Source organism: Orycteropus afer, unplaced genomic scaffold, assembly GCF_000298275.1.
Source record: "Orycteropus afer afer isolate SDZICR_OR568_19922 unplaced genomic scaffold, OryAfe1.0 scaffold00201, whole genome shotgun sequence".
NCBI classification, from domain to species: Eukaryota; Metazoa; Chordata; class Mammalia; order Tubulidentata; family Orycteropodidae; genus Orycteropus; species Orycteropus afer.
In genome coordinates, this window is record NW_006921788.1 from 2533983 (window position 1) to 2551676 (window position 17694).

At 39.2% G+C, this 17694-nt stretch overlaps 1 protein-coding gene across 1 annotated transcript in view; it reads right to left on the reverse strand.

Annotated features, from left to right (window-relative positions):
• The window catches only part of ADAMTS9 (ADAM metallopeptidase with thrombospondin type 1 motif 9), a 218395-nt gene that overhangs the window by 87679 nt on the left and 113022 nt on the right, over positions 1-17694 (reverse strand). Inside the window, exons 23-28 of the mRNA XM_007948081.2 lie at positions 15209-15328; positions 12256-12360; positions 11762-11929; positions 9528-9797; positions 4144-4305; positions 223-399 (exon numbers count right to left, since the gene is read on the reverse strand). Of these exons, the coding sequence (XP_007946272.1) occupies positions 223-399; positions 4144-4305; positions 9528-9797; positions 11762-11929; positions 12256-12360; positions 15209-15328 (1002 nt within the window). The remainder of the gene's footprint in view (positions 1-222; positions 400-4143; positions 4306-9527; positions 9798-11761; positions 11930-12255; positions 12361-15208; positions 15329-17694) is intronic.

Genomic DNA, 17694 nt, shown 5'->3' on the forward strand with positions numbered 1-17694 from the left:
AGGTACACTTATCACGAAAAGTCACTTTGGGCAAAATTATAAGATACTAATTCTGTTGTGCATCAATATGGAGAAAAAAAAATAGACTCTTTCTCGCACAGTTTCTGGGATGCTCGTGTGAGTTTGGTAATTATCTGTTGCAGAGGTGTGTCCCAGAATACCTCGGAATTGGTATGTTAGTTAGACGGTTTGGTTAACAATCATTAACAGTTAGGGCCGTACCGAACTCCAAGGGCCAATACTCCAGGCAGCATCTTGAGGACAAGTATGTGTATTACACTGCTCACGATCTGGAGGTTTGTCAAGAATTTCACAGCTCAAATCTGGAAATCGTTCACCATTGGGCCGCTGACAGACTACCAGTCTTGTTCGTATTCCTCCACCACATAGCTTAGTACACTAGAACAAGGAAAAGGAAGATGGCAGTTATTTCATCTGAGCAGCAATGACAAATTTTCTTTGACCAGAAGAAAAATTTCCTAGTCAAGTTCTATTATGGAACTGTACAAGGGAAATCTCTGATGGAAATAATCATGCTGAATTATCAAAGGTAATATACAAACAAACAAAAAACAAACCAGCTGCCAGAAAGTCAATTCTGGTACATGGAGACCCCATGTGTGCAGAGCAGAAATGTATTCTCATAGTATTTTCATGGCTGTAACTTTTTGATAGCCATGTGCTTAATTAAATGTTTGAGCCACCCAGGGACTCCAAGGTGACATATACTACCAACACTCTCCTACATTAATAGTGGGTATTGTTTACTGAGTGTTTCCACCTCAACTGTGCCAAATGCTTTTATATATATTATCTTATCAAGAGGAATGTATAGATTGTTCCCATTTTACATATGGGGCAACTGAGGCTAAGAGAGATCCTTTAACTTGATCAAGATCAATCTAACAGCAAGTGGTTAGGATAAGATTAAGAAACATTGGTGATGCAAAAGTTAAAGCACTTGGTTACTAACTGAAAGGTCTGTCATTAGAACCCACCAGGTTTCACAGGAGGAAGATACAACAGTCTGTTTCTATAAAGATTATGGCCTTTGAAACCCTTTGGGGCAGTTCTACTCTGTCTAATAGGGTTGCTGATCAATGGCCATGGGCTTGGTTTTTGGTCTTAGGATAAGATTGCTGCTGTTGTTGCTAGGTGCTGTCAAGTCAATTTTTGACTCATAGTGAGTGTTGGTGGTTGTGATAGTTGGAGCTGTGTGTCAACTTGGCTGGACCACAATTCTGTGTTGGTTTAAGCAGTTGTGATGTGGTTATTCCCATGATGGAATCAGACGCATATGTTTTGAGTCCACTGAAAGGGAGTTTCCCTAGGGGTGTGGCCTGAATCTAGTACATCTATGGACATCCTGGGAAAACAGACACTCTTCTGTGGATCAGAATTCTGTTGTGCTGCCCATAACTGTCTGTGAGTGAACAATCCACCATTCGGCCTGGAGATCTTGGACTCATCATTCATTGGAGTCAACAGCCAGTGTACTGCCCGCCAACCTTGAGCTCCTTATCCCCTGCAGCTTCATGAGTCGGGAAAAGCCTCCAGTTTGATGTTTGATCCAAGAACTTTGGACTTGCCAGCATCTATGAGTGTGTGAGCCATTGTCCTAAGATAATTTTCTCTTTCTCTCTCTGTATAAGCTTTACTGGTTTTATTCCTCTAGAGAACCCAGTCTAACACAGTGGTGCAATGGCTAAGTACTCAGCTGCTAACCAAATGGTTAGCTAGATAGGGAGAGACAAGTATTGATTTGGGTGAAGGGAAACATAATATTAAAAAAAAAAAAAAGGTTGATGGTTTGAACCTACCCAGAGGCTCTGAGAGACAAAACCTAGCAATCTGCTTCCATAAAGATCACAGCCTAGGAAACTTTATGAGGAACTTCTACTTTGTCCTACAGAGTCAGTATGAGTTGTAATTGACTTGACAGCACTTAACAACAAGGATACAGCACTCTGGTGGCACTGTGGTTAAGGTACTAGGCTGCTAACCAAAAGGCTGGTGGTTCAAACCCACCAACCACTCTGTGGGAGAAAGATGAGGCAATATGCTTCCATGAAGATTTATATCCTTGGAAACCCTATAGAGGTCACCATGAACCAGAATTGACTCAATGGCAGTGGGTTTGGAACAACAAGGATAAGATTACAGCTTTTATTTATTTATTTTGAGGCATACAAAAAAACACATCTAATATCAAATAAAGGATATAATGACTTAGCTGGTTTTATTTTCTGGCAACTTCTAAGAAGTTGTCACCAACATTTGGCTATGGTCTGGCTCAAATCTCCATAGACCTTCATGATGCTAAAATCTTTTACACTATCTCTAAGTCTTAGGACAACTGTGACTTTCTCCTAGGTTGAATAAACAACTTGGTGGGAACACTGGATAAAAAATTTCTGACACTTGGCTAGACTCAAACTTCTAAGGCAGGAATAAGTTGTATTTCTTGGACGGTGCCACTGTGCTCACATCCAGGAACACTGAAATCTTGTTTCCCTGATGTGTCAAGGCCAGATCTCCCACAGAATTTGGAATGCTCTGCTCTGTGCTGACAGTAAGCGTCCCAGCAAATGTGAGTACTCTCCTGGCTTGGGTCCAATTACAGAAGCTTAATCACGGCCTCACAGGACAGAACTTTTCAGAAGAGTTTTGGGAAACCCACAATACACAAGTCTCAAAGCCTGACTGTTTCCCCTTCCTTCCCTTCAGCAAAGCCCTCCAGAATGACGTAACTGTCAACGCAAGTTAACAAAATTCCCCATTCTTATTGCCTATGACTACTAGATTACGTGCATGAAATTGTGAAACTGGAAAGTGAATACATGATTTGGGTCAGCCAAGAGTGTGAACTAACATGCCCATCAATCTCCTTTGTCCTTTCCCCCTCTTGGCACTGGGGCCACCAAGATGTTAATCCTCATGTTTTATTTTATAAATATTATAGTCAAGACAGACAGAATAATTTAACACATTAAATATCTACTCTCTCTGTTGATTCACGAGCAGAGAGACTCTTGGCTAATTGAACACAAAACAATAAGCATCTAAGCCCTACACATAATAGGGGCTCAAAGTTCATTTAGTAATAATAGTGATATCGATGATAATGACCATTATTACCATTAATGATAATTATTATCATTACTGTAATAGCAGTTAACATTGAAGGTTTTGGGCTAGGCATTTGACACACACTATCTCATTGAACAGTCATGGCTATTACTGATGTTCGTGCTGTTATTATCTCCATTTACAGGTGAAGATACTACAGATGGTTGACTAAGTTACAGTATTTGCCAAGGTCACAAAGCTTGTAAGACCCAGTGGAGGGAATGGATCCCAGTGTTGTCTGCTTCAAATACTCTATCCCTTCATCGGTCAAAGTAGGCACTTCTTAAAAGAGTGACAGCTGAAAAAATTCATTATCTCAGAATATACAGGTAATTATTCATTTGTGCAATTAAAATGCATCATCTTTGATATGAATCTCACTGCTGTTGAGTCGATTCTAACTCACAGCAATCCCTCCTTGGGGTTTCTGAGGCAGTATCACTATGGAAGTAGATTGTCCAATTTTTCTTCTGAGGAGTGTGGCTGGTGGGTTTGAACTGTCAGCCTTCTTGTTAGCAGTCAAATGCCTTAGGCACTATGCTACCAGAGCTCCCTTGATGGTAATAGTAATACCTTTTATGGCTTCATCAAGGACTCAGAATATTGGTAGACATTATGCCATGGGAACAATGGAACATTACTAACACCCCAAAACTATGATGAAGGTGGCAAGACATACATAGACTAATTTAACACATATTTTTAATCACTTGAGAAGCATCTATATTTTCAATCATCATCTGTGAACAAACAACTTAAACTAGGATTTATCTGCATTTTTTCCTAACTTCCCTCTGTTACCTACTAAAGCTGTCTCTAACTGGTAAAAAAAAAAAAGTACTTTCAAAATAGTCCAAAATTAAGACCATTCTCCTAGTTAATCCCATATCAAGAAGCTTTTCCTAGAGCTAGTTCTTCTTCCCTGAAACAAAATATGAACAGTGTTTCAGTTTGGTCAGAAAAATTATTCCATGTTGTTTCCAAAGGAAATACAAATGAACAATTCACTCTCACCTCTCCCCAGTTGCCATAAACCCACTGAGGACACAGGCCAGATTCACAGGCTCTTTGCTCATCGGGTTTTATTCTTTCCACACAGTCATTTGCGGTGTATCCGTTTTCATCCTGACACACGACAACACGCCGCTGGGACCCACCAGCACAGGTACTGGAACACTAAACACATCAGTCAACAAGTTAACCCCTCCTTGATCGCCAGCTAGTTGAAAGGTCAGAGACTAATGTGACAGCAACTGTTCTCAAGTTGTCCAAAGCGGACAAAAAGCAATCATGAGAACCAGAGACCTTCCCTTCCCTGGGGTAGTTTCACGTATGGACAGAAATATGACTTCTCCTTCAGGTTTGCTTTAGGCTCTCAGTAAGTGTTCAGCAAATGCCTAATGAGTGATAATATCTAATGGCTTTCAAAGTTTTCACATTTACCATCCTCCTTTATCCTCTCTGTGTCTGAGAGACATTGAAGTGCACATGGACACCACAGTTTATTTGGAAATTCTTCTCTTTTCAAAATTCCAAGTGGTTATTGAGAACCAGTACTTGCCTTCCCTTTCATCACAGGGGTCAAATTACATACATAATGAATTGCCAGGTGTTGAAATTCAACTTCTATATTAACTCATTCAAATGCCCAAGGAAGGTATCACAGAATGGCATTCAGATATTCTTTCCTTGCAGGTCATATTCCCTTCTCTCTTTTTTCCACAGCCTACACATCAATACAATAGTAGCAAGATTTGTTGGATTTTTTTTACTTGCCCAATGAACTGACTTGAATTCCACATTGACAAACCTCTCTTCAGACACTTTCTGTCTACCACTCCCTCTCATGGTTGTCAGAGCTTTATGTTTGCATTTCAGGTAGTTTCCCACACAAGCTTCTCATAGCTCTCTTATTTATCTACATCTTGAGTGTTTTCTTCTTCGCATAATTTCCTTATCTTTCTAAACCTCAATGTGTTTGCAGATATCTCTCACTCTGACCCTTAAACTGTAAAACCAGTTTGTATATAACATAACCATCTAGTCCTCAAGCAATGTAATTCCCATGAATTATCAGGCCTCAAATTGCGTTTGCAACAGTGTTGTTAGTCCCAGGTTGTGACTGCTGCTTTGTGCTTTCTATCTCATCCTGATTCAAACCAGTGTTATTTCAAAATACAGACAGCTCTCTGTACCCACAGGGTCTTCATCCATGGTTTCAACAAACCACAGATTGAAAATATATGAGGGGGAAAAAAACCCAACACTTAAGTGGTCAAAGCAATCCCTCAAAAGCCAAGAGGGAGCATAATGTGTTATTCACACTTTAGAATTTACATTGTATTAGGTATTGTAAGTAATCTAGAGATGATTTAAAGTATGTGAGAGGTGGTACATAGGTTATACGCAAATGCTATGCCATTTTATGTAAGGACTTGAGGACCCATGGATATTACTGTGGGGGTAGGGAGGTATTGTAGGAGTGGGGGTGGGGTGTTGGAGCCAATCCTCTGTAGATACTGAGGCATGACTGTACCCTTAAACGCTGCTTCTTGTTGGTAAGCTTTTTTCATATCGAGATGCAAATATATTGTTTATTGCGATGAACCTTAGTCCAACTTATTTGACTACAGTGTTCAAATTATAAGTGATTATCAAGTGGTCCCCAGTTTTGAATTGTTCCCTAGTTGGTAAGTGAAATGCCTGGGTGGTGCAAATGGTTAATGCAGTTGGCTGATAAATGAAAGGTTGGAGGTTCCTGTCCAGCCAGAGGTGCCTCAGAAGAAAGGCCTGGTGGTCTCCTTTGGAAAAATCATCTATTGATAATTCTATGGAGCACATTTCTAACTCTGATACATATGGGGTCACCAGGTACTGGTAGTTGGTGTCCATAGTGTTATTTTGCATTAAGTTTAGTTTTTTAAATGTGGAGAAGGATAGCAGATTTAGTAATTCTATCTGAGAAAACATTTTAGTAACTTCTCTATTTACAAAAATTCTACCTGTTTTCTGAAGGGTTCTGGTATATTTACTCTGCAAATGTCTTGATCTGAAAATATTTGTTTATAACTTTTAAATACTTTCTTATATAATGAAACAATACAAAAGAATTTGTTATTTTACTTTGCTTTGTTTTTTTGGTGGGGGAGGGACACCAGATTTTAAAATGTTAGGAAGGGCTTTAAATGTTGTAGAAAGATATATATTTTGCCTCTTGAGTTTTTCCCTTGATAATGTAATCTTCTATCATTTCTTTTATTATCCCATGTCCGAGTTTTGTTGCCTCAATTTTTTTTTTTTTTTTTTTTTTTTAAAGGAAGCTTTCTGAGGGAGGGTTCAATACTTTTATCTATGGCCCTATATCTCCCATCATGCTGGTCAAGAGATTTACAGCCTGACCCAATTACAGTTCTCAGAAGGAATAGCTCTGTAAAGCCACATGCTACCCTCCTAGGACTACGGTTGACTAGCTTAAGTGCAGACCAAAGGCCAACCAATCCACTGGCTGCCCAGTGACCAATCAGATGCTTTCCAGTGAGACTCTGAACTAAGTGATTGATATTGTGCTCAGTGGGAGTCAAGTCAGCGAGCTGCACAGTGTTGAAATGTCTCAACCCAGGGTGTGTGGGTCTTTAGACACCATAGACAGGTAACATATTATACATAATCTTTCTCCAGGTCTGGTCTTGGCATCATTTGATTAACAAGGATTCTTAATTCCATTCCCATGTTGCAGAATTTCACTCCAGATTTATTTTGTTAAGAATGTTCCTATTCTCTTTAGATGATAATATTTCCCTTGGTAAATATTTCTCTGATGAGACCTTGCACCTTTTAGCAAAGTGTGAATGAGATATGTCATTCATGCTGTACAAAACAAGGGAAAATGGCCCTTAGAGAAGAAGGAGCAATGAACAATCTTTTTTTTTTTTTTTTTTAACTGCCCAACATAATTTCCCTTGTATTTGCCAATATCAGCCCAATTTTCCTTTGAGATGTATTCTTCTCCAATGGAAGCCTTCCTAGTGAGACTGTCAATCAAGATAAGATGCTCTGCCCTATCCTGGGTCAAGGGGTAAACACATGGCCCAAGCTGGGCCAGAGAGACTTTTCTGGGAATCTGAGTCTTGAGCTTAGTAATTCAAAGGTGGAATAAAATTGGAAAGGATTCATTAGCACAGACACGCCCTAAAGAAATCATCCTTTAGTTACTGCTCCATGTAGGTCAGGTATTGGCAAACCATAGCCCAAGGACTAAATCCAGCCTGTAGCTTTTGTTTAAAAAAAAAAAAAAAAAAGTTTTACTGAAAGGCATTCGTTCAGGTACAGTATTGTCTGTGGCTGCTTTAATACTCCAATGGCAGAGTTGAGTAGTCATGACAGATATCCTATGCTATGGTCCACAAAGCCAAAAATATTTACTATCTGGCCTGTTACAGGGAAAACAAAAAAAGTATAGATTCTTGATCTAGATGCCTGAAGGTGCTCTGGTCCCTGTCCTTTCTAGGACTAAATGGAGAGTTTTGTTTGTTTGTTTTAGTTCCCCTTTGAAAAGTTAACTGGAGACCCTTAACTGGTATACAGAGGAAACTTCACATAGGGTTTAAGCTTATGCAGAAATCCAGTGTAAAATGATGTTCTTACTCCAGAAACCAAGGTAAACTTGAGATTCTTCTCTCATGTTTCTAAATCTGTGCTGCCTTTTCTGCCTTGGAGGCAGGAAGACCACGTATAGGTGTGCAGTGTGTACTGCACAAGGCAAAGGCGCCCGTCCATCCTGCATGGTCCTGTGCAGGTGTCCTAGGGGTGGGTCAGGCATTGTTCAGCTTCAGCCTTACTTTTTTTTTTTTTTAGTCCAAAAGAAAAAACAAAAGCAGGCATACTGAGAAAAAGAATGGTCTAGTCACAGCTGCAAAAAGGTTATTTAATCCTCTCTAATTGGGAACTCTGCCTGAAGGCAGTCATTCAATCTTAAAGAAATCCATCATCCCTCATGCAGTCCTAAATAAGAATAGATTTTTTTTTTCAATTCTATTGCTATAATTAGAATTCATATGTCTGGGTTTTAATTTTTCAATCCAGAAAAACCATGAGACACTCAGTGATTACCTCCCTTAATTACCCTCTAATTTTCCAGAAGTGAAATTTCTTATAACCAGGGAAAGGAAGCAAGTGAGGGGAACGAAATTGGTGAAGGTCCTGTGCAAATGGCAGATGTTGTGCATGGAACCAACACTTGCAGTGGGTGAAAATGCTCAGTGGTTAATCAGTATTCATAGGGAAGTAAATCTAATTTACAAAAACACAACCATGGTGGGAAACAGCTTTCTTCTAATGCTTTTTAGTCCAGAAATAATTAAACACAATTAGCAGTACTAGAAAGTACATGATGAAACAGAAGACACTTGGGTGATCAGTAAATCAGTAAACATCTGACTACGATCCTAGCCAGGGTCCCTTACTGTCTCATCCCTCCTGTAGTTCCAGCAAACATTTCCAGTATTGGACATTGTAACAAGTTTTAAGAAACTCTGCAATGAAAAATTTAAAACATTAAAAGCATATTGTTTGTTTTTGATAGTAAATATCTTCCAAGGTCTTAATTTGAAGGTAATGATAGTGACAATAAAAAAGGTAATTGCTGCCATTAAGTTCTGACTCTGTGCCAGAAAAGAGTATAAAGCACTTTACTTGCATTATCATTTAATTCTTACAACCATCCAAGAAAGTAGGAGTTGTACTTATTCTCATTTTAACTGAGGCTTAGAGAGGAGAGGGGACCTAGATAAGGCTCAAAGTTTCAAAGTATAAGTATTTGGAGCAAACCCAAGCACGTTCCCATAGAGCCTAATAACCATTAGGTTATGGTGCCTCTCTCTTACACACCAATCTTACCTGGACTAATATTTCCCCCCTGAATCTAGGTCAATGATCTACTACTACGAATTACATAACCACCATGCTACTCTGAACCTGTATTCAGCGGGAAAACAGAAAGAGGTAAAATGGCTTTCCTTAAGCACTCCCTTTCTAAACAATTCCTCTGTCCTCTTCATTTCCTTATAGATACGAGCTGCCTGTTCCTTTAAGGATCAATCATCATCGCTACCACCATACCTCCCATAAGGGCACCTGATCATACATAATAGCAGACACACCCCTATCACCTGTAGTCAAGGCAGTTTAGAAGTACATGCAAAGAGTATTCTGTGGTATCTTTTCAGGAACTACAATTAACCCACTAAAATTCACCCAAAACAAATGAAAATGTACAATGTCAATCCCTTGTAAGCAAAAGAGAGATGATTCAAAGGTGTTTCCAGTCTGTTTCTCCAAAAACTCTATGTCAAATGAAAGAGGAGAAAGGAAAGGAGAGAAAGACTTCAGCAAATACTCACCGCTCCCCAGGGACCAGTTCTCCACTGGTTTCCACCGAGAACATGGGTGCGGCTGGGGCTAGCACCCCTGGGTGGATAATCTTCATTTTGGAAAGGGTGCTGAGCTAGGCCACTGTCTGGGGTTCGGTGAGGGCATGGTGCCATGGAACAGTCCTGGTCGGTTTCTGGGATATAATCCGGGTCACACTCACTCTGATCGATCACGTGGTCACTGTAGTTGACACATACCACCTGCCGGGTCGCCCTACCTTGCCCACAGGTCACAGAGCACTATGTTGGATGTGCAGAAAGAAAAAGGGCTGTTGGTCATAAATTCATGAATATGCATTTTCACCAAATGGTCTACCATTTACCCAGATGATCAGGCCAAAAAACCTTGGAGTCATCCCTGTTTCCTGTCTTTTCTTCCCACCCCACATCCAATTCTTTAAGAAATCCTGTCAGCTCAGTATCCAAAATATATCCTAAATACAGCCACTTCTCACAATCTCTACCATCACCTGCCTACTCTAAGCTATCATCTTCTTTTGCCTGCATTACTGCATTTGCTTTTTGTCTGGTCTACCCTTTATAGTATTGCCACCTCTACCCAAATCTGTTATCTACATATCATAATACATGGCACTTTTTAAACAAAAAAGCAGATCATGTCATTCCCTTCAATGATTTCCCAATTCACAAAGAATAATGTGCGAAGTCCTTACCTTGATCTCCCTGACCCTTTATGATGTGGCCACTGGTTATGTGCTATCACTCTGTACTCAACATGCTCCAGTCACCCTAGCCTTTTGGACGCTTCTTATGCATGTCACCAACACTCCCATCTCAGGGACTCGTACCTGCTGTACCTTTTGCTATACTACATGGACATCGACATGACTCATTCTCTCACTTCATTCAGGTCCAGCTCAATGTCAGGCCTTTTCTGACCACCCTATCTAAAAGTGTACTTCATCTTTTTCTATGCTATTAATCTGCTTGATTTCTTTCTTGAATTTTGTTGGTACCTGCTGCTCTATCTATTTAGTTATTTGTTCAATGAATAGATTCTGCATTAGAACAATATCTAAGAAGGTAGCCAATTTGTTATTTTTTACTCACTGCTCTTTCTGCAATAGGCTTTCACAAATGTCTGGTGACTAGACACATTTCAGGTGGATGGATGGATGGATGGATGGATGGATGGATGTCTGAAAGCTCACAACATGAAAGTGAGATTATCTACCATTTATTGAGCACCTACTTTTTCACTAGGCATTTAACATATATAATCTCCAATAATCCTCATGTCAACCTTCTAAGGTAGGTATTCCTTTTGCTATTCTTTTACTAGCAGAGGAAATTGAGGTTCAGGGTCATACAGAAAGTAAATGTCAGGGTCTGGATTTTTACATGGCTTTCTGACCCCACCTTTCAAAATGTATACATATGTTACAATATTTATTGGGATGTTAATCTCTATTTTCCTTATGCCCTTTCCTCATCCATCCCAAACTTTGTATTTCCTGGACTCTGGGATTTCTGCAAGGGTGAAAGTGGAGGCTGGCTTAAGACAAAGGTTATTCTACTTTGATAGAAGCCCAAGTTTATTTCAGAAGTGACAGACTGTCTCAGAAGGCCAAGAAGAAAATGGTGTGTAAGAGAAGATACATTTCGCTAGAGTTGGAAGGAGACAAAGGCTGGTGAATTCCAGAGAGAATCCAGGCATCAATGTCCAGCAGTGCCTGAGGGGACAGTGAGACCTCAGACATGGATGGTTCTTAGTGTGAACAGAAGCTGGACCCACACACTCGGTAAAGATTCTCACTTCTCACTCTTTCTTTAGGGAAGCCAAGAACCACTCAACTTTAAGGGGTCACAGGAGCTTGGAAAGTAAGGATGTAGGAGGTACCCAGCCTCAAGATGAGAGGCCCATCCTTCACCATGCTTCTACTTTTAGTATTCTACAAGCTTTCTATAGTCTAACATGATGCAAGACTGGGATTTCTAATTAGCCTAATAGAATGGAGGCGCAAGTAGATTGTAAGCTGATTTACACATTCCTTAAAAATGTTATTCCTTGCATATCTAACTATGATTCTTATCAGTTGCCCATATATGGAAGAGAATAACTTAAAACACCATCTGAGCCCAACTCTGAAAATTACCCATTGATCTCTGCATATGCCCATAATTCATTCTCCTCAGTGTTCCCCCGAACCCCTTTCCCAATTCCAAAGAATACATTAGCTTACAGAGCTCCAGTCCAAAGCCTTCCACTGCCCACAGGGGGCCACAGAGCATTCTTCCTTTGCCAAGGGTCTAGGCAAGGTCGCACAGGCACTCTCATCAGCCACAGAGCCATCCTCATCCCGGCAGCTGACATATCTCATCCGGGTCCCTTTTCCACAAGTGGCCGAACACTGGACATTGGAATAAAATAATGCAGATATATTATTTCAAATGGTCAAATACTGGATAACTCACTGTTGTCGAGTCAGATCTGACTTATAGCAACCCTCCTTGGGTTTCCGAGGTGGTATCTTCAGGGAAGTAGATTGCCCAACCTTCTTCCCAAGGAGTGGCTGGTGGGTTTGAACCGCCAGCCTTCTGGTTAGCAGTGAAATGCCTTAGGCACTATGCCACCAGAGCTCCTAAATACTAGATAGTGACCCAGTATCTATAGTCATGTCACAGACCATCCGCTTCCCCTTCCCTCCCTCTCCACTTCTTCCACTGTAGTTCTTACTGGAGTCCAAGACCCAAATCGCCACTGGGTTCTTGGTACGCTGTGCATGTTTCTCCCTGGTTTTGGGGCAGCTGGGGGAGGGTGACAAGATGGTAATTCACAGTCCTAGATGTGGAAAGGAAAAAAAAGAAGCTAAAGTTCCCTTCAAGCCAATCTACATTTCAATGGTCATGGTGCATAAAATTACAAGGGCTAAGAATTCTAAGAGAAGATCCCAGATGTCTATGGGATTCTGGGCAAGTCATGCAACTTCTCTCAGCCCTAATTATTTCAACTCTAAAACTAGATATAATGTAAGGTATTTTATGAGTGCTTTGACACAGTTACCAAATTTCGAAAACATTTTTATCTACCTATTCTTGTATAAACAGAACAAAATAATATAGAATGGCATACAAGTTGGTAAAAAGGAGGTTATTGTTTTAAAATTGTTATTTTTTCTAAATCCTGAAGGCCAAATTCTGTTCTCACATTTCAGTTAGTTTTCTAATCGGATTTTGCTAATCATGAACTTGCCTCCCATGTTTACTTAAAGATAACTCCTGAGACCTTGAAGGTCAAACCTAGATATAAGAGGGTAGTCAATACAACAGTGCCTGGAATTTATGTAACATCCTTCAGTCTCCCAAAGGAAATCCCTATAAAGAACAGAGCTCACTAGTGTGTAGATAATTTTCCTAGATTTACAGATGGGAAAACAAAAGTACAGACCTACTCACAGTCATTCCCACCTCAGTGGTTAGCAAATATTCTTTGATTTCATACATATTCACTGAATGCCTATGATGTGCCAAGCACAGCGTGCAGTGGTGGGGACCGAGAGCTGAATGCGACTGACAAGTCCTTGCCTAATGGAATTTTACAAACTGAACATGAAACTCGGTTACATGGCTATAAACCTTGCCTATTCCACTGCCTGTGGTCCAAAGAAAGCCCTGGGGAACTTTTTCACAAACTGAAGAAATTATCCCCACCCTGAAGCCATGGGAGCTGCCCCTATAGTCCAATGGATATTGTCGAATGATTGAACAGGAAATGTGTTTTGAATCTCTAAGGGAGTAACTAACTTCTCAATCCAGGAGTGTTTTGAATACTACTCGCTAACATTTCCCAGGCATTTGTCAAACTGTAGCTTACAACATTTTGATAAAATAATAAAAATGAAAATCACACAAGTCAAAAGTGTTGTCAGGTTAACTGATCAGTTACTGACAACAAAAACCTCCATATCCATTTATGTTTTTGACACTTCATCCATCAACAACACATACTGAAATGCAACAAACTGGGGGTGCTCAGGATGGAGGCAGTACTTTTGCCACACAGGGACTAAGAGTGTAAGTTCTGGGCATAGTCCTGGTTCAAATTCTGTCTTGCAATGCAAACCCAAGTCATTTCTTCACATATTCATTTAAACATATCATGCCAAAATTGAAGGCCACACAGTGTGCTGTATTGGCAAATGATTATCAACTGGCTCACTTGAGAAAAAAGGTGCGTGTGTATGTGTGTGTGCGTATGTGTGTAGTAGGTATACAAGCATGCTCATACATGCATCAAACACACACACACATATTAAAAAAAACACCAAACTCACTGCCACTGCATTGATTCTGACTCACAGCGACCCCCATTTCTAAGGTTGTAAATCTTTACAGAAGCAGATTGCTTCATCTTTCTCCCACAAAGCAGCTGGTGGATTTGAATCACTGACCTTCTGGTTAGCAGCCAAATGCCTTACCCAATATGCCACCAAAGCTCCTAACGTATATGTGTGTGTGTATGTATGTATATATGTTTATTGATGATAAATTTTACTGATATAAAGGATGCAGAATGCATAACACATAATCCACAAATAAAAATATACAATGAAAAATATAAATTCTATACAGCCAATTGATTCACATAGAATACTTTTGTTGATTTTTGCCTAACTCTTGTATCCATAGCTAAACTATGATTGGGACTGCTGAATGAATGGAATTCTGATATAAATGTTATTTGATATTTTTGTTTATACTTAAGTGTAAGATGAAAGTGAAACAATAAAGACATATGTCAAATGACACAAATGATTTCTTTGCTAAATCAAGTAATAGTTGCTGAATACCAGAAGACTATTTTCTCAATTTTGGTGCTATTCACACTGTAATAGCTATTCTTTTAAGGTGATCTCCATTAACATTTTATCCATCATTTTCTTAGGTCTAGCAACCAACAAAACAATAAGTTTGGCCCTGAATTGCAGCATGTGCTGTTTGCTCCCACCATGATCACTTTCAAGCTACAAACTCAATATCACTAAACGCAGATTTGAGAAAGAGATGCGCAGTAGCACTGTAGTGTACAGTATTTCCACCATACAGACACAATAGACAGAAGTAACCCAAAGAGCATAGGGAATAACAAACATAGTAAATTAAAAAGAAAATAATAAATTTTGAGAATTTGCCATCTTTGTTTTGAACATAATTTATTTTATTAAGGGCTTTTATTTTTAATTTTCAATAATGGCTATCTTTAACAGCCAGCCTGCATAATTCCTGAAAATTTACCAATAAACTCTTGCAAGTTGATATAAAACTTGTTCCAACACACCACTCTTTACCAAATCCCAGAGTTAAAATCATTAAAAAAACAAACAACAACAACAACAACAAAAACACCTGAGTTTGAGAAAACAATACCAAACAACCAGTGTTTGCTATCCAGTAAGGGTTAGAATCAAACCTACATACACTTCAAGTAACCAGAGAGAGCAAAACTGGTACATCAAAATATTAGATTCTAAAAATAACAGATAAGTAAATCCAGACAATTTAGCTAATCAACTAGCTGTTCCACTTACATAAATGCCAATGAAAAGGACTTCATTACTGACTGAATCGCTAGCAAGTTTTGGTATCTTAGAGCCCAAACCCAGTAACTGAGTTGGGTAAAGGAAGCTTACCTGGGTATCTGTTGGTCTAGTTGCTGCATTGCAGTCACTGTCATCTACCACTGACATATAAGTGCCAATGATACATTTCACTACTCTTAGCTGGTATCCTTGTCCACAAGTGACACTGCACTGGAAGAGATAAATATAACAAAAAGCATATACAATTCAGCAAATCTTCTCTCTCCCTTATTCTCCCCGTAACATTTTCCAAGAGAAAATAGTTTCCATCATTGTAGGCCAGAGGTCTGGCACCTAAAGAAATTAGATAAAAGTGGACAGTGCTGCTCTGTTCAGACTACACTGATCAATTATCATGATGACACTTGGAATGATTCTTGCCTCTCATTGGAATGATATTTATGAGGGTTCAACCCCATGACTATGAATCCCTGGGAGGATGGGAATGTACCTCCATTATTGCTGCAACTTTCACATAATACCCAACAGAATGTCATGGCTAAAATAGGTACTTATTGGAGGTCTGTGACCTGACATGACTTCTGGAAAATTATCTGAAAGAAATAATCAGAATTTGCATCAATAATGTTGTATAAGTATATTCCCTGAAATATTTATATAATGGGCAATATAAACTATCTAAGTGTATAACAACTAAAAAAAAAAAAAAAAAAACTCACTGCCACTGAGTTGATTTCAACTCATAGCGATCCCGCCTTGGGTTTCCGAGGCAGTATCTCTACGGAAGTAGATTGCCCAATCTTCCTTCCGAGGAGTGGCTGATAAGTTTGAACTGCCAGCCTTCTGGTTAGCAGTCAGATGCCTTAGGCACTATGCCACCAGAACTCCTGTACAACAACCAGGAGTTAGTTAAATACATTATGATACACAGGCAGTAAGTAAAAAAAGCAACCTAGCCACTAAAGGTATATTGTTAGATATGCAAAGCAGTTAAAAACAGTACATAGAGGGAGTGCTGTCACAGAAATAGTGGAGTAAAGAGTTCCAAGAATTAGTAGCCCCACTAAAAACCACACACACACACACACACATACACACACACAACCCACTGCAACTGAGTAGATTCTGACTCACAGCAACCCTACAGGACAAGGTGAACTGTTCCATAGGGTTTTCCAAGGCTATAAATTTTTACAGAAGCAGACTCCCTCACCTTTTTCCTGCAGAGTAGCTGGTGGGTTTGAACAACAAACCTTTTGGTTAACAGCTGAATGCTTTAACAAGTGCACCACCAAAGCAGCCGTTAAGTTGGTAAAAACTGACAGAATCAATTTTTTTTTTCAGAATTCTCAAATGTAATTAAAAACTTGGAGTAACCAGGGGAATGCCTCATGAGTAGAAAGGCTGGTAAATGTCAGTATGAAAGTGCTGTGGTGTTTTCACTTCATAGTCTTCTCTTATAATCTTGTCTTTGTATTAGACGATCTAATGTTGTTAAGATAGCAACAGTACCCAAGTGTAGTACAGATTCAACATATTTCCTATCAAAATACCAATGGCTTTTTCCACAGAAATGGAAAGGCTGACCCTCAAATTTATATGGAATTGCAAGGGACCCCAAACAGCCAAAACGATTTTGAAAAATAAGAATAAGGTTGAAAGACTCATACTTTCCAATTTAAAAACTTACTGTAAAGCTACAGTAGTCAAAACAGAGTGGTACTTGAATAAGGATAAAGATACAGATGAATGGCATAAAATTTAGAGTCCAGAATAAACCCTAACATCTGTGACTAACTGATTTTGAATGCCAAGACCATTCAATGGGCCAACACATGGTCTTGGGACAACAGGCTCTCCATATGCAAAAGAAGGAAGTTGAACTCCTACCTCACACCTTATACAAAACTTCAATTCAAAATTGATCAATAACCTAAATATAAGAGCTAAAACTTTTAAAACTCTCAGAAGAAAACATAGGGTGAATCTTCAGTCTTCATGACCTTGGATTTTTAAAAAATTTTCAAAAGCATGAGCAACAGAAGAAAAAAAATAGTTATATTAGACTTCATTAAAATGAAAAACTGCAAAAAAGGATACTATCAAGACAGTGGAAAGACAACCAACATAATGGGAGAATATATTTGCAAATTATATACCTGATAAAGGTCTAGTATCCAGAATACATAAATAAATCTTACAAGTCTACAATATAGAGAAAAAAAAATTTTAAATGGGCAAAGGACTTGAAAAGACATTTTTCCAGGGAAGATATACAAATAGCCAACATGCACATGAAGACACAGTCAACCAGTAAGTCATTGTTGTGTGCTGTCTAGTTGATTCCAACTTATATTCACCCTATAGAATGAAGTAAAACTTCTCACAGGGTTTCCTAGGCTGTAAATCTTTATAGGAGCAGATGTCTTATATATGTCTTTATGTCTTTATATGTCTTATATATGTATGCTTGGTGGGGTGGGGGGTCGACGAAAGAGGGGGAGGCCTTCAACGAGATGGATTGACACGGTGGCTGCGATGATGGGCTCAAGTATAGTAGGGATTGTGGGGCTGGT